General features: G+C 37.9%; 1 protein-coding gene across 1 annotated transcript in view; it reads left to right on the plus strand.

Moving 5' to 3' along the window:
- Positions 1–17,697, plus strand: part of OCA2 (OCA2 melanosomal transmembrane protein) — a 181,611-nt gene that overhangs the window by 51,606 nt on the left and 112,308 nt on the right. Inside the window, exons 9-13 of the mRNA XM_062574955.1 lie at positions 6,319–6,390; positions 7,269–7,334; positions 8,425–8,481; positions 9,488–9,612; positions 13,059–13,197. Of these exons, the coding sequence (XP_062430939.1) occupies positions 6,319–6,390; positions 7,269–7,334; positions 8,425–8,481; positions 9,488–9,612; positions 13,059–13,197 (459 nt within the window). The remainder of the gene's footprint in view (positions 1–6,318; positions 6,391–7,268; positions 7,335–8,424; positions 8,482–9,487; positions 9,613–13,058; positions 13,198–17,697) is intronic.

Genomic DNA, 17,697 nt, shown 5'->3' on the forward strand with positions numbered 1-17,697 from the left:
TCCTTGATGCACATGAACCTTCAGCAGTTGCATCCTTCATGTTTGCCACAAGAATCCTGCTGCTTTAGCCCATTCCCGAATACTTCATCAATATAAGTTTTGCTTTCTGAACTGCATCAAGTAACTCTCTTTTGCTGCATGAAAATCCCTACAGATTTCACTCTCTCCTGCTTAAATAAGTAGTTCTAAGGCAATTAATTTTCCCTTATCATTTCTTTTGCATAAATTGTCTACACCTCCACCATAAGGGAGTCACAGGAGCTGGTAGGAGTGCCCTGCAGCTGAAGCAGCGGCAGAACTCATGTAGGGAGCAAGCAAGAAAGGAGGGAGGCTGAGGAGGGATAGCATTAGGTGCTGTCACCAGCTGAGGGAGAAATATGTTGCTCTGTCTTCACTACTGGAATTGGTTAGACTGTCTCTTTAACATAGGTAAACATAAAGAAAATCAAGTAGATCCAATCGGCTCAAATGACCTTTCTTTTCTGCTGCTCTGTCTCATCTGTACCTGACTATATGCTATAGTTCTAGTTTACTGGTTTAATCCTGTCGAGATTATGCAGATTCCCTGAAGTAAAGCAAATTCTCATACAACTGCTGATGCAATTCATCTTTGAAGTGGATCTACTGCAGGGCAGAGTTCATAGTACGAAGTTCAAAGTTTTTTGACCTTTTTTGTTTTTTAACAGTTATGTTACTTGACAGAGCTGGGAAAAAGTGAAGAAATTATTGTTGTTTTTCTGCAAATGCCAGTTTTGATTTCAGGTCTTGATGCCAGTTCCAGGCTTTAATATTTCAAACTGTAAGTGGATCAAATCCTTGTTGCATGAAAGGCTGTATCCTGCTGCAACAGCTGGACTACTCTAGGACAGCACAGAGCACCAAAACTTGTAAAGTATGTGACAGCAAATTATAAAATAATCTCAACTGGGGTGATCTGACTGAGGATTGTATTTCCAGAGGCCATCAGACTAATACTTTCTTGATTATCTTCAGGAAACACAAACTCTTCCTCTTTGAAGCAAAACCTTTTCTACTACAGAGGATATCTTCTTGAACCCAGTAAATCCTTATTAAAACATAAAAAGGAATAGATACAAAACATTAAGTCAAAAAAAAAAAAAAAAAAAAAAAAGCAGATTTTATCCCCCCTTCTCTCCTTCCTTGTCTCCTGAGGATAAAGAATTGAACTACATAATTTGTGAAGGCTAAGAGGGATTTAGCTTTTTATTTTATAAGGAAGGTCTCAGCCCATATGTGAATATATGCTTAGGAATAACTGTCTCCTATTGGAATGCAGCAATGTTGCCATTCTATTATATGAGAATGAATTTCTCAGTAAAAGAAATATTTTAATGCAACAGGCTTCACTGGAGAAAATACAGCTAAGAAATGAATTGAGGCTATATTTGAAGCTTTACATTAAAGTCACTGACAGTCATCTTTCAGCTGCCATTTATCACTTATGAAGAGAGACTTGTGGAAATAAAATGTTTGGTATGATGTATCATTTATCAAATATCTTCAGAAGCATATTTTAGAAATATGTATGCCCTAGATTTCAGCTGGGGAATGTATGCTGTGAAATAGCATACAGGTCACCATTCACTTGGCTTCTAAGTCATTTGCTTTTACCTGCTGGAGCTCTTCACAAGGAAAGGTCTTTGAAATTTTGGATCATTTTTATAATGCTATTATTGCAGTGTACAAAAAGTTGATGAACTATGTGCAAACATTTTAAAGCCCTTTTGGATAGATAAAGAATCTTCAATCTGGAAAAGGTCTAGATTTTTTAAATCCAGTTTGCATTAGGTGCTGTACATATTTAATTAATACAAAGCACAGCATACTTGTAGCATAAAAGATTTGGGATATTTGGATTTCTTATGTTAAAATTAACTCCTGGATTAAGAGTATGGAAACTATCATACAAAATCAGCATTCAGCACATTATCACACAGCAAACAATTATAATTTTGAAACAAAATACCCACTGAACAAGTTTTTCTTCTAATCTCTAGCCACTATAAATTGAGCCTATAACAGGACTCTATGGTGTTGCTATTGCCACCAACACATTGATGTTATTGTTGATGCTGTTGCCTCCATCGTTGCAACTCTGGATGTTTTCATTACTTATATATAATTCTGTAAATATCCATTCCTCTTTTTTAATTCATTTAAGCTCTCAGCCTAACTAATATCCTACATCAGTGAGTTCCAGAACTGGGTTGTGCATTGTAAAAGGCAAAATCCAGCCTGCTGCTTTGTTTCAGTACTGGTATGTATTGTTTATTTGTGAAAAGCAAGCATCGTCCTTTGCGGTGTCTTTGAGTCAGCACTGCGAGGTGCTCTTCAGACAAAAATCAGGATGACTCTGATGGCGAGGCTGCCCCTTTCCTGAAGAGGCTATAAGGTCTGTAGTCAGGTTGGGAGGTGCGGAGCAGGCTGCGAGGACACAGGCTCTGCGTCTTCCTGCTCTGTCCTGCCTCTTCTGTTGCCATGACCATTGCTTGCTTTTTAAATAAAACTTCCCAGCAAGTGATACAAGGAACTTTTATAAGAAGTGCTTTTTATAGAGTGGCCAAACTGTGACTGAACCAGTGAACTGTGGCAATCCATCCTGTGCAGAAGAAAAAAGACAGTGGAAAGAAAATAAGGGGTCACTTTGCCACATGGCTTTGACCCGCTGAGAAGGACCAGAGAGGATGTGAACATGTGAGTGTGCATTTGGGTGCAAGCGACAGAAATGTGGGTAGGAGGCAAATGGGGAGAGAAAGACAAGGAGAGAGGAGCTTGTGCAATGTGTGTGCAGAGTGGAAAGAATTCCAGTGATGACTTTTGTGAAAGGAATGCAAATGTGTAGCTAAACAGTAATCCAGGCAAGAAGTTATCAGCGCTGAGAGATGCGTTTTAGAATAGGGAGAGAAAATGGAGAGGAAAGGGAAGATATATTATCATAGAAAAATCTGTAAGAATTGCTGACTACACCAGTGTCTTTGATGAGGATGCATTATACTGAATCTTGTGCAAATACATATTATAATCCCACTGTCCAAAACAGTTCAGTTCAGTGGTCCAGAGCCTGTGTAGCACTGGCACTAACTGTATGTGGAAGGACCCTTAGCGTGTTCCACTCCAGGAAACGCAGCCAGAAATAAATCTCTGAGTTTCTTTGACTGACTTTGATAGACTATTCAGTCCGTAACTGTTGCTATCTCTAACTCCATAGGCCCACTTAAAATGGCTGGATTGAGCAGAGGTTAGGGCTGGACTTATTACCTGAGTTTAATTGCTGCTAACATAACTTTTTCTCTCTGCTTCCGTTCTCAGTGGGTCAAAATTTGTAAAATGGGGACTCTATCCAAACTGGTCAGGAAGCCAACCAAAATTTGTGATCTCATAGGCTACTCCTGTTTGAAAGAGAAACTTATAAAGAATCGGAGTTCTCTCAGGGCAATTGTCTTTGCTTACTAAAGGATACACAAAGATACAAGTTCTCAAGCCTGATCAGCTAAATAGGGATGATTTCTCACTTCATCTTTTCAAGATTTCTGCATTTTCAGAAGTCCATCAAATCTCTCAGCTTCCCTGAGTCTTTGTTAATTTATTTCTGAGCTCTTCTTTTGAGTGTGTACTTGAACTTTTACTTGTGGATATGCTCAGAGATTCATCATGAAATGACATTCATCCTCTTTCTAGACTTCAAAATTGTCTGGATCAGGTCCATTCTATTTTCCAAAAGAACAATAGCTGAATTTTGCCCCCTAGGTGTGAGATTTTCCAGAGGTACAAATGACACAGGTAAGGGGTGGAACTGTGGTTCAAAGAGTAGCATAATTTACAAACTTCATCTCTTGATTTCTCCATTTGTAAGCTTTTAAAAATGCCTTTATGAATATATGTTTTTGCAGGATTTGTTCTGTGTGAAAATTAAAGAATAATTTACCCTTTCCCAAACCTCCCCCATATCTCAATTTTTACATAATCATATCTGTACATAAGTGCACTTGCTAGCTTTTACATAGCTTCCACTTGATAATTTACCAGAATGAAGAGTTACATATTGACAATTTTTTTTACAGTAGAGATTTGCACCTGAATAGTCATTGTTCATTCTTAAGGATCTAATCTACCTTTGTATACGAATCTTGAAAAACCACCAGGATGAGGGAGCTGAGGGATGACTCCATTGGTACAGATTTTTTTTTCCACCTCTCTGCAGAAGTTAAAGCAAGTTTCACCCATAAGTGATAGAAAACTCTTAGAAACTGAGAACATAGTCGACCCAATGTAGACAGTTAATGGTACAACGATGACAGCAGAAATGTCTATGTGGCAAGATCAAAAAGTAAGAATCCAAAAGTTCTACAAGCAATCAACTCTCAGAAAACACATGATATCTTTCTGAGAACTGCAAAACAGATAGCTAATGAGAGTGATTAGATGAGCAGAAAACCTCCAGTCTGAGGACAACCAAGGATTCCCCAGTAATTTATTTTTGAACTTAATTTGCCCTGGTAAGAAGCTGTTCCCCTTCCCTGACGGACATCTCTGTTGTGTGGTTTATTGGAAGGAGCTGTAAGACCTAACTGCTGTCCCCCACCCTTGTCAGGCTCAATAGTTGTCAGATGTGTCAAATGTCCCCCAACCTTGCAGAACCAGAGGGGCGATACATGTGCTTTCTTATCACCGTTCTGAAACTGGAAATTGAAAATGAAACAGTGACTTATTACGCACACTGCTGTGGGAGATGGTTGGATATGTTAGTCTGTGCTACATACTTTTATGTCATTAGCACATAGAAACCTTGGTTTGATCTCCTGCTTTGTCACAACGGGTAGGTTATTCCCCAGTGTATTTCGAACAAAAACACAGGAGAATGAACCAAATTTTTTTTTCAGATGCTAAAATTAGTAGATCATATATTTACTTTTTTAGTCATTCCTTAAATTTCTTTGCTGTATAGAAATAATATTACTCTTAAAATTTTAAGTTCAAAGAACAAGTCAAAGCCAAATGTTTCCTTTTCTTCTTTCCTTTACAGCAAGCAGGAGGGCTTTGAGATGTCCACATCCTATTGCTTTTCATCAGCAAAATATTCTTATGAAATTAGTATCAAATGAGATATTTCTAGATTGCCTTACTTCTTTCTCAGAAATAGTTCTGACCTGTGTCTGAAAAATATTTAAACACATTAATTGTAAGTACTGTTGATTACATTAGGTCTTTGGCAGTGTGATTTTTATTAATTACATTTTTACTTTTACTGAGTTACTTTAACCAATCTGTGAAACAGATCTTCCAGATATGATGGATTAAATAATTACAAATGAGCATTTGGAATACAAAGCACATTTTCAGGGCATATTTTCTTTAACACTTCCTCCTTAAGCATGTTGAGTGCCAGTCAGTCATTAGATACATAGATACGGACAAATGTCCTTACAGTGTTTAAATTGTTACATTATTAAAAGAATAACTAAGTGTTTTATTGTGAATGGAAGTTTGGATCCTATTTTCAGATGTTTTGCTTGTATGTTAGAGAAGCACTAAAGATGGGGAAAAGCACTGCTCAAGGCTCGGTTAGTCTAGCACTGGTGAAAGCAGCTTGGGATGCTCACGAGAGAATTGGAAGAGAAATCACTTGTCAAGCCATCAGATCTTTGGAGGAACTCAGGAGAGTATGCTAAAGGTGTCCGGTGGATTTTAGCTAAAGTATATAACTTTTACTTGTGGGAACACAGGCTTACCAGATCTATATGCACTCCAGACGACAAACCGGACCTAAAACTCAATGTCTAGTATGTCTGTGCAGGATTCATCTGCCCTAAGTCTGAGCTATTAGCTTTCGGCTTGCTTTATTGCAGAAGAACAAGCACCTAGAAAAAATGATTTATCTGATTTATCGAAATACACGTTTCTTTCCCATGAGCTATGAAGGGAAACCAGCATGGCTCGCTCAGACTGAGGTGCCTGGCTTTTTGATCCTTATGAAAGACGAATTGCTTTCCTTCTTGGGTAACTGGTTCACATATATGGGAAATCTGTCCCTAACTCCCTTCTCTGCCTTATTTGAGCTATCCTAGTAGGGTTTCTCACAGGCATGATTTTTTTTTTTTAAAAAAAATCCTACGCTGGGGCGAAGTAATCTACCATTCTCTGGTTAGATCTTTCTGAAAGGAAGTTGAGGCAGAAAAGGCAGAAAAACCAAGAAACAAATCCGCTATAGGAGTTTTTATCCTTTCCTCTACATTTTTTTTTTTAACAATAAGGAGATGTTTAAAAGGATTTTTAGTCCTTTCTTGCCATTTATTGCAGATTGTTCACAGAACCCTTGCAGCGATGTTGGGCTCTTTGGCAGCACTAGCCGCTTTAGCTTTTGTTGGGGAGGTAAGTTATAAAATTTAAGTGTTCACTTTGTGTATGATATCAAAAATTCCAGTGCTTTCTCTGTTTTAAATGGCCACAAGGTGCAGCAGTCTTTTTAAGAGAGAGAGATGCCAAGGCAGATATTGGGAAGGGAGGCATCATGGGGAAAAGGACATCCTAAGGTATAGACAGGGAGGGGGAAAAAAAGTCGGTGCTATTTTGTTCTGAATTTCAGGAAGCTGACTACAGCTATTTTCAGCTTAATTCAGATTTACTTTAATACTATTATTTTCAATAGTGTAGGGTTTCTAATATTTTCAATAATGTAGGGTTTCTAATCAAATTAAATGGGAATGTGTTGCCTTATGCTACCCTAAATAATTATACCTCATGCTTTCACCTTCCAACTCTTTTGTTCTTTTTCCCCCAATTACTCTTAGTTGGTATTTAGTGAAACCTCTGATGGATTTTCTCAATTTTTATCATAACTGGTCACCATGTCACTGCTGTTATGTTCCTTTAAATTCCTTCCAGTTTGTTCACAGGTGAAGCTGAATGTTTCTGTTCTGATAGCAAAATGGAAATTGAGATGTACCCTATAATTTGACTTTCATTTATTTCTATAATGCTACATAAGGAGCAAATAGATGAACCATTAGCCTGATGTAGGCATTTGATAAACCCCACATAGATGCCAGCAGTACTTTGAATTAGAGATGATAATAATAATAATGCTAATAATAAAAGAGTGCTTTCTGGATGCCTTGTAAGAACACTTATTAATTTCTATTATAGTTTATTTAAATGGCTCAACAGTTAAGTGGAGTTTGTGTTTCCATAGTTAATCACAAGTTGGGTGTTCCGTACTATTCACTGGTAATTGTATTTTTTTATTGCAGAGACCTAGTATGGTCAAAGTGGTGGAGTGGATTGATTATGAAACACTGACGCTGTTGTTTGGAATGGTAATGAAAACGTATCTTTTGCTCTAAATGTTCTGAAATATTCACATTCAATATCTAGTTTTCTTTTTTAAACATTTTGTTAATTGTACTTTTACTAAGACAAGTTATGATGAAAATTTGGCACTAGAGGGATTTATCAGAAACAATGATAATCAGACAATCATAATCTCTGAAAGAGGAGAATTGTTTTGAATATGTTGATCTCTTTCTGTTTTTTCATCTATAAAATCATGTTGATAACATACTAAAAACATTCTTGAAGTCTATAAATGGAAAGACTTTTTAAGTGCCAGGTATTATCACTCTCATTCATCTTGTTAATTTTATTTATGCAAAACCTTCCTCAAACACACTCTGCTGCAGAAAGTGGTTTTCTTTGTCTTAGTGCTATGTTTGGAGCCAAAATAAGCAAACAAGAAACAGAAGAGAAATAGATGATTAGATGGTAATATATCATAGATGGTAACAATATATCATTTTAATCACTTTACCCAGAGCTATTTATGGTCCAAGTGTTATTAAACTATAACACAAAATATGCATTGTACATAGACAAAATTGCCATTATCTGTTGCCATTTTTAGCTTTTTTATTTCCTGACCCCGCTCTTCTTCTCCTACCCATGAAAAATGAAAAACTGTTCGGAGCAAAATGGAAGGACAGGAGACCTCCCAGAAGTGTGGGAAAATGCAAATAATTTTTGGAGCTGGTATCTTCTGTACTCTATAGAGCATTACTGTAGAAAGTGCACACGCAGTCATTGGCTTCTCTTGATTAATGACATAAGGGATATATAGGGTGTTTAATGTATAATACCTACTTAGTCATTCCAATAAAATTCAACCAGAATAGTATGACACCTACGCACCGTTTATATTGAGACCTAAATTTCACCGTATGATATCCTAATAAAAGGTATCTGACAGCTGTCGTAGATCTCGATACCAGGGTTATCAGATTCTCATTAAAAACAAGACACAAAACAGTGGCAGATATTAAGGACTTTTACTGGGACCACAAGCTACATGACTTTATTTTTGCATAACAATTCAGTTACAAGCTATTCTTTTTTCTTCACCTTTTTCGGTAGATGATTTTGGTGGCCATATTCTCAGAAACAGGATTCTTTGATTACTGTGCAGTAAAGGTAGGCTTATTTTGGTGTTCTTAAATACTGCTAGATTAATAACGATGGTATTTAATCATCAGACCTATTACACCAGACACTATCTTTGATAAACCTTTCTTGGTACAGTGTATATTTATCATGCTATAAATGACAGTGGTCAACTTGTAACGAGAAAAATCTCTTAGTGGTGATAGGAAGCCCTTAGAGTAACTATATTATGCAGGACAAAGACCCCCAGTAAGGTATATCAGCATGCACATAGTATCAAGCTGAGCTATCCCACTAACTTGCCCAGGACTGCAGCTTCTCTATTGCTGAAATATGTATTTATCCTGGCAGGAGGATTGAGGAAATATGGGAATGATCCTTAAGTTTGCAATCCTACATGGTTATACGACCGCAGACCTTTGCACAGCAGCAGAACCAAAAACTATATGAAAAGGATAATTCTGATGGATTGGTTGCAGGGCAAGTGTTACCCGTGGTTAGGAACTCCTTCACCTGCTGCAATAGCTTTATTTTCTTGAGAGCAGAGGGGAGAAATACAACAAAAACCACCAAAGAGGACCACTTGGAGCAGAGCAGCCGCAAACAAAATGAAAACAGGCTCAACCCCTGCCTAAATAGCTGCGCAGAGGGTGCAGCTGGGATGGGGCTGCTTGGAGGGTGGGGAAGATCTCCTGGCACGTGGGGCGGGTGGGAAAGCTGAACTGCAGTGGTCCACGTGCACCAGCAGCCCGGACGGCGGGGCTCGGCTGTGCACCCGCTGCCGGCACTGAAGCTGGGTGTCTCTTCGGACGAGCTTCATCCTCGGTGTAATGGGCATGTTTGCCCACTGCCACAAGGTGATTTGTTGCTAAGTTAATTAACGTCTCCGAGTGCGCTGCTGGAAGTGCATGAATATTAAATGCTCTGAGCTCACTTTTGCCTCACCTTTGGTAAAGCTGTTAACCAACTGTTTTTGAAAATTAAGCTGGAATGTTCTTGTCCCTTTATTTTGTTGCTATTTGTTTGGTTTCGTTAGGCCTATCGATTCTCTAGAGGCAAAGTGTGGGCCATGATTACGATTCTGTGCCTTATTGCTGCAATTCTTTCTGCGTTTTTGGACAACGTCACCACAATGCTGCTCTTTACTCCAGTAACCATAAGGTACTTTATTGGCATGGTTTTGGGCTTAGTATTTTATAGCCAGCAATTGGTAGTAGATATGTGTGTAAAACGCTTGTTTGGACTTTTGTGTGATCATGTACATGGAAATTGAAACTTCAAATACACCTATCGTATTAGCTTACAAAGGTTATGCTTTCAAAGGGATCAGTTACCTTTTTGCTTTTGTGTTGATAGTAAATAAAGATCTGAAGGCTGTTTAATTGCTTTGGCAGCTAAATATTCTGATTCTTCTCCATATTTGAACTGCAATAGCAAATTGCACCAAATTCTCCACAGCGGATGAATATTTTCTCTGTAAGCCAGCAGATATATTTTTTAAAAAATTAAAGCTGTCTTGTCCTTTATTGGCTAATGTATATATGAAATTTCAGCTTATAATTTATGTTTCAGGGAAATTGTTATTCCTTCTAATACTAATGTCAATTAATGAACTAAAAAAATCTTCAGATTGCAAGTAAAAGTCTTGTTTTGGAATATGAGACTGAATTTTATTCTTGCTGGTGATCACGATACTGGTACAGCCCCAGTTTAATTCCGTGATTTCAGATTAGACATTTGGGATTTTTATTAAGTAACAGTGAACTTAATTACCTCATATTTCTATAAATTAATAATGCGATTTGCAGTTACATTTACATTTACATGTGTGATTATAAATTACTGTTTAACCTGAATTTAACCTTCATGTAGCCAGGGAAATCTGATTAATCTAGTTCAGTTTCTGAAAAATCTAGGGTGGTTTTAAAATGATCCAGAGTGATGCAATGCTTGCAGTCGTTGTCACATTAAAATATACAAAATTCTATTAAGATATGCTCCTGCTTTAAAATTTTGTTTAAAGCAGTAAAGACCAATTTTGCAAGTGGAATTTACTCTAGATTGGAAAACAGCTGGTGGATGAAAGCTCCATTTGTCTTCTGTCTGATTAAATTTTAAAGAGATCTCTTTGCTTTACTCCAATCAATAACTTGAACTGTTGCGGTAAGCAGCATTGGAATTATTATCACCAAGCTTTATTCAAAGGTGTTGCAGAATGTTTTGAATTAAATATAACTGGGAATGGATTGAAATCCAGAGGTCTATGTATCACGAACTACTGTTCATTGATAGAGCTACTATAACATTTATTCTGTTTTATGCCAAATGAGTTTGTAACACTGAAGAAGGGGAAACTCAGTACGCAGAAAACATTTGTACTTTGAATTACTATCAAAGCTAAGATAGAATTTGATCTCAGGAAGTAAAAGCAAATAATAACCTGCCTGCTTCTGAAAACTGCATGCTGGAAGTCTTTTTGTTTTTATCTTACTGTCGTTCTCTTCAGCCCTAGTCTACAGCTTCACTATGCTGCTCTATACTCTCATTACCATGGAGATAAAGCGTGCAGCAAATTCTACTGATTCTGTGACTATAGGGATCTAGACTACCATTAATAGCACATAAAATATGATACTTGTTCCTCTTTGCACTTGGTAGTAAGCTGATAAAAAAAATAGCCATTTTTAGCTGCAGTTTATTTTTAAGATACTTTATTATTGGGAACTGAAAAGGACTGATGCTTGTTCCCAAGAAATTATATAGCTAGAGCAAGAAAACTGGAAAAGTTCAATCCTACTACACAGCTAATGCATTAAAATTGCTTATGCTTGGGTCCTGGCATTTCTCAGAGTACATTAAAGGTTCTTTCTTCAAACTATCACTGGGACCATTAAAAAGAATCAATAAGGGAAATTTAAGATTATACTTCAAAACATTTGAAATTCCAGGAATGATGAAGTTGAAATTCCAAGTACAATCATTATATGGTCTTTGAGCAAACTGTACTACAAAGTACCCTTCAACTGCATAACTTTATGTTTTTAGACAAGGAGTAAATTTTTTGTGCAGTTATTCTGGAGTTTTTATATACCGATATATGTGGCATCTGAGCGTTTCTTCAGAGTTTTAAACTGACATTCTTGATGACAGCGTAGGTGTATTAAGTTAAGCTCTTGTGCAGTCCGCTCTTTTCTCTTCGAAACATAGGGTTTAATCATACAGATTTAGCCTGAACCATCGGGGTCAGCTCTTCCTTCAGGGAAACTACAGTTGAAGGAAATCCTCGGAAATCCAGTCTTTCCCGGTTCCCGTGTTACGTAGAGGGCGCAGTAGTTGAAGCGTGACCACCTAAAAGCCACTTAAGAGGTTAAGACGCGCTTATCTTCTCTGTCATTCTGGCTCGTTCCCGCGGTCTGCCACGGCGGCAGGGGGACGGGAGGACCTGCGTCCCCCCTACCTAGCCCTGTGGGCAGAGTTGCCGAACCCAACCCAAGGAATTAATTTTGTGTAATAAAAAGCAGCCTCGTGGTTAGACACATGCCCAGGATGCGGGCGCGCGAATCGGCGCGGCCTCCGTGCTTGCTCTGGAGCTCCCGTTTGGTAAGCGTGACCAGGAACGCGCGTCGTTCCTTATTCCAGAGCGTTCAGGCCTGAGCTCAACGGTAAGTATTTAACGCCATGGCCCAAGCTTCAAGTCAAACGTGTACTTCAGAAATGAGCACAGACCTGCGTATAATTGGAATCTGTGTAGATGTAAGTAATCTGTGTGCAGATTACTGGCTGCAAGTGGGCTCTGAATTGAAAAGGATCATGAGGTTACTGGGTCAATCCTATTTGCCAGAGCACTTTAAGGTGCTGTTTCTTACTGAAATCTATTTTTTAAACAAACATGAAATAAGCTTACTAACCTGTTTAGTCCTTGAGCTGATAAAAACATTTTTGAGGTTTGTTTAATAAAAAGGAATATAGATTTTCTATTCTTTCTGCATTACAAAAAAAATATAGAAATAGGCCAGATCAGACTGTAGAGAAAGGAAAAAAATGGGAACAGAATAGGGAGGGTAAACCTAGGCTGAGATCTGAGGTCACCGATAGATGATTCAAGGCTAATGGGTTGCCTGGATGATCCTCTAATATTGCTCCCCGCATGAAAGTTAATAACCGAGGCTGAGTACAGAGTCTGCAATCACCTGGAATAATTTTCCATAGGTCAGTGTAGTTTGGGGAACATGGCTGAAAAAGTCGTATGACACTGAGAATTAGATTTTAAATTTGAAATACAGCTTTCTCCGTAGTCCAGCACTTGCAATCGTTTGGTACTTTTAATGAAATGCTTTTTAAAAATGCATCGATTTCATCACAGTAACTATTGCAGTATGAATGTAAAATATCTACATTTTTTGCATTTATATCACCATAATTACTGCAGCACATATAAAATTAAAACTTCAACAACACACACACACAAACACAAAATGCAAATACAATATTTAATGTCCTGCAATTTTTAAGTGAAAGAAATGTATTTTGTAAATTTTATAAGTTTTAACGTTTAAGATAATTTAATAAAAGGCGAGGATATTAATTTCATCTTCTTTATATTTCAGGCTATGCGAAGTGCTTAATCTTGATCCTAGGCATGTCCTGATTGCAGAAGTAATCTTCACAAATATCGGAGGGGCTGCCACAGCTGTTGGGGATCCTCCAAATGTGATTATTGTTTCAAAGCATGAGCTGAGGAAGGAGGTATGTGTAGTATTGTAAGATGTTCTGGTACTAAAATTAAATACAGATGTTGATTTATGCAATGTGAGAACTTTTCTTCCCCAGGCATCCATGTAAACACAACACAATCCGCTTGTTCTGCCACACTATTTCTTTTTCGGTGGGACAATCAGACAGAACAGAGTGATTTTTCTGGGGGGAGGGAGGAAACTGTGAGGAAAAATAGACTTTATGATATGGACTGAGAATAACGCTTTTCTTCCATTGATTTTGGAGGCATTCCTTGTCAATAGTAAAATGAAGCAAAGCAAAGGCAGGATATGAACAAAAGGTAGCAAAGTGAGAAAAGAGAAACAGATGTGTTTGGATGAAAATCCAAACTTTTTTTTTTTTTTTTTTTTTTTTTTTTACAGTAGTTCTTCTCTCAAAAGTGAAATATACTGAGAACACTCATTCCTTTTTAGAGCTCATAAGACAGAACTAACTTTGGACATTTTTGAAGCGTTTGCATGCACGCAGACCGTAGGAGGTGGCAGGCGCACAGCGAGAGGTGGCATTGCCTTCTGCAGCACCTGTCACACGCAACTCAGATGCGAGCTGAGACCTTGCCATTAGCCCATCTGGATGAAGGGTGAGAGGAGAACAGCGGTTCCTCCCGTGTAGCACAGGCCTCAGCTGGCTCTTAGCTCCTGCCAACGTTTTGGTAGCCCCAGAGTATACTGAGACACCGGATTGGGGGGGAGCTGCCACTTGCACCCTTTTCCCATGCTTTTCCCATGACGCTCATCACTGAACAGGGGGGCGGCTTTTGGGCGCCTGGCAAGTCCCTTCCCACCTCTGGCACTGTCGGTCGGTCCTTCTGTACGTTGTCCGCCTCCGATGCTCTGGGGAGCTCGGGGGGCTGTGCCCAGGCGGCGAGCGGCAGCCCCTCCTGGGGTGGCGAGAGCTGCTGGTCTCCTGCCCCTTCCCAGGGCTGTGCCAGCAACCGTCGGCAAGGCGTATGTGCAGCCGTGTAATGGGCCAGTTTGCAAGGACACCGCACACGTGTTTTCTGTTTTGGCCAGGTTTTAGGAATCCCAAGTGATTCCTCAAAGGATGCCACGAATAACTTTAAAGAAATTCCGTGTAGTGTACAGATGAGTGCAACAATAGCTGGGCAAATGTAATATAAAGTGTAAATAAATATGAAAAATGTAAACATAAATGTAACAGCTGTGAAATGTAAAATAAATTCTAGATTTTTTTTTTTAATTGGAGACACTTACGTTACTGTTGTGCCATGAAATGATCTCTCTTAACTAATCAAATATTCTCAAAAGGAATTAAGTGCTATTCAGTTAGTAAAATGTCTTTGAAAGTCCATAGTATAAATCCTATCAAATGTTTACTTTCAAAATATTTGAAAGGTGCTATTATCACAGTTTAGCTGGATGATGACTTTGGTGACTGTAATATTCCTGGGTGATGGTTTTGATGGTTAAATTTTACATTTTTGAACATAAAAGCTATGCAACTATTTCAACCTTCTTTTCAAAAGAGATTAATTAGCACCTACCACACAGGTCATTTTCCTAAATACTCAGAAAATCATAATCCTTGTAGAACCTTTAGAAGTGAGTATAAACAAGGGAAGCAATTAAGCAATCAAACTGAAAAAAATAATTTTACATTTTTCTTAAATGAGATGCTGATAGTTTTAGGAGGACTCAGATGTATAAATACTCTAGCAAATGTGGCATATTAGCAGATTCACTCTTTGAAACAAGCATAACAAGTTTCCAAACATTCTCAGTCTTTGGATTTTTTTTGGATCTCTGTTGCATCAGTGGGAGAAAGATGTGAGCAGATGGATCAGCGTCAACACAGTGCTGCACCACTTGTACCTTTTTATTCCTATGGTCTCATCACTTACATCTGTATATGTAAATAAAAGACAGTCAAAGACATATCCTTGGTTCTGAAGTTAAGTGGCACGGACTGCCTTATGTCCTCACTGCGTAGGGCTCCCCTCCTCTCGAGTAGACTTGTCTCGGAGGGAGATTTTTGGAGGAGGTGGATAAAGCCAAGGGTGAAAGCAGGGAGTGGGCTTGTACATTTGCCCTCTCAGAGTCTACACCGCTGAACCAACAGCTGGCTTCCTAGTGTTGTCCAGCTGCTCTTTTATTCAAAAGAAACGCAGCCTTTCTTGCCTTATTTCTGAGACTAGTTCTAGCAAAAGCTGCTGTGAGGAAGCTTTGTCTGACCAAACTCAAATTTGTATCTAGAGTGTATGGAAAGTTTATACTGTATTTGTACCAAGCAAAATTTATTCTTTTTTTTTTTATTTTCCACCTTAAAATATTTCAGAACTAAAAATTCTTGAATGTAATCACTTATTTTAATAGCTTTCTGGAAACAGCACTACATGTGTTATTGTATATTATCACTATGTTTCCTACAGAAAATAGCTGTTTTTTCCTCTTTTTATTATCATGGACAGGCTTTTCACATTCTAGAGAATTTTTCTCCTTGATATTTTCATTGAAATTCCTTTTTGTATCATCTTACATTTCTTTTTCAGTACTATTTACATACAACTAAGTATAGGAGTGTTTGGACAACTGCCTCTATAGGAGGCTGGTAGTGTATAGCGCAGTGAAGGCGTTTGCTTTTCCTATTTTAGCAGGTTCCATCAGAAGGCAAATCTTACCAGTCTTTCTGAACTTCCCTGTTGTACGCTGGCCTCTAAAAGCAGCCTAGTGGGACATTATGCGAGTCTAAATTTTCTTGGGAAACCTTTGTTTGTTAAATCAAAATAAAATGAAGTGTAGACATGTTGCTTTGGATTCTTGTTATTGGATAGCCCATGTTATTGAATTATAGTGTGAGAAATGCTTTACTATTTATTTACAGTAGTGCTAGAGGGATATTTTCTTCCCTAGGTTCTGGGAGAAACTCATGCCACATTAAAAAAAAAAATTGTGAAAGGTACATTTGAGTAAAAAAGCTTTTTGTTACAGCTTACTCATTAAAAGGTACAGATAAACTCATTTATTTGTCTTGAGTTGCAAATGGATGCCAAAATATTTTTTTCTTTGTAGCAGTGTTTAATTTATAGTGCCAACATTTTCTCTCCCATCATACTTGGAATCAGTGGAACATTTGCATAACAGTAGAGGAAGATTTGCTTGTTCTTAGGTTAGAATGGGGAAAAGGCTTACAAAATAGCATTTATGTTGCAATATTAGGCAAGGAAAACACTGAAAATAAGAGAATTCATTAAGAGCAAATGGAAAATTAAGTCAGTGAATACAATAATTTGTCCATGTTCTTTACTTTTTATTACCGTCAGAGTACTGTTATTGGATTGCCATTGTTATCAAGCAGTATTTTTGTCTTGAAGAGACCTGTACTTCTGATTTTCCATTTTTATACACACAGTATGGTACATTTTGAACTAATTATTGCTTTCAGAAAGGCCTTAATACTCGAGATCTTTCCAAATATCTACAACCAGATATTTGAAAGTCAGAAGTTACTTGGGCCTTAAGCTTATAGACTGTGATTACAAGATCTTTAGGGAAGGGATGCTGAGTAGGTCTTAAAAATGATGGAACGTACTGGGATTAGCTTGATATATCCTAGAAAAAAACCAGATGCATAGATGGGATGGGCTTTTGCAGTGCACTGCCCATTTGGCTTTTGAACACATCCTGTATACATCAGATTCAATAGGTGGGCATAGACCGCATGTATAACGTGCTGAGCAGAGCAGAGTAGTTTTGTGAAGGCCCACTGTGCATGTACTATAGTTAGCATTTTAATTGCATGTGCCTAGTAAGGTGGAGTCTCCTAAGTGTGTCAAATTTACTATATGTATGCTGCAGTTTATGCACTGTTTGCTGAGGATTTTTGGATATCCAGCAGCCCACTCACAGTTATTCCTGCCATTTAATTGGAATTTACAGGCAAATGAAGAGGCATGTTGTGCTTTTCAGAGACTTTCAGTCTTCATGCTGAAATTTGCCATGATGCAGTATTAGCTGGTTATATCCTATGAAAAATCTTGGTATGAACAGTTTATGAATAAAATTAGATAACATTGAAAAATGGAGGAGAGAAGGTACTATATGTGATTCTGTAAAGGCATTTTAAGCACCGCCAGATTGTGAAATAGATTCCAGTAATTTACTGGGCTATTTTTGTTGAATTTGCTGCATACAAGCTCTGTAAAATTTTTAATCAATTTGTAAAACTCTTGTTCATTTTGTCAATATTTCATTGATTCCTTTTCTCAAGAAATATGAAATCCTAGATAATGAATACAAAATAAAATCTATGATTTTATGGCTGATTTCACAGACTTTTCCCAGCCTATGCATGTAGTAATCACTAAAGAATATAGTACAGGACAAAAAAAGAGGGTTCATAAGTGTCTCAGATAAGCATTAACATCATGTAAATGTGTTAGACCACCAGCGCTTTCTGGCTCACTGACATTATGTGTGGTTCCTCCTTCTGAGACAACATGGCTCGTAGTCA

This window comes from Rhea pennata, chromosome 1, assembly GCF_028389875.1.
Source record: "Rhea pennata isolate bPtePen1 chromosome 1, bPtePen1.pri, whole genome shotgun sequence".
In the NCBI taxonomy this organism is placed as follows: domain Eukaryota; kingdom Metazoa; phylum Chordata; class Aves; order Rheiformes; family Rheidae; genus Rhea; species Rhea pennata.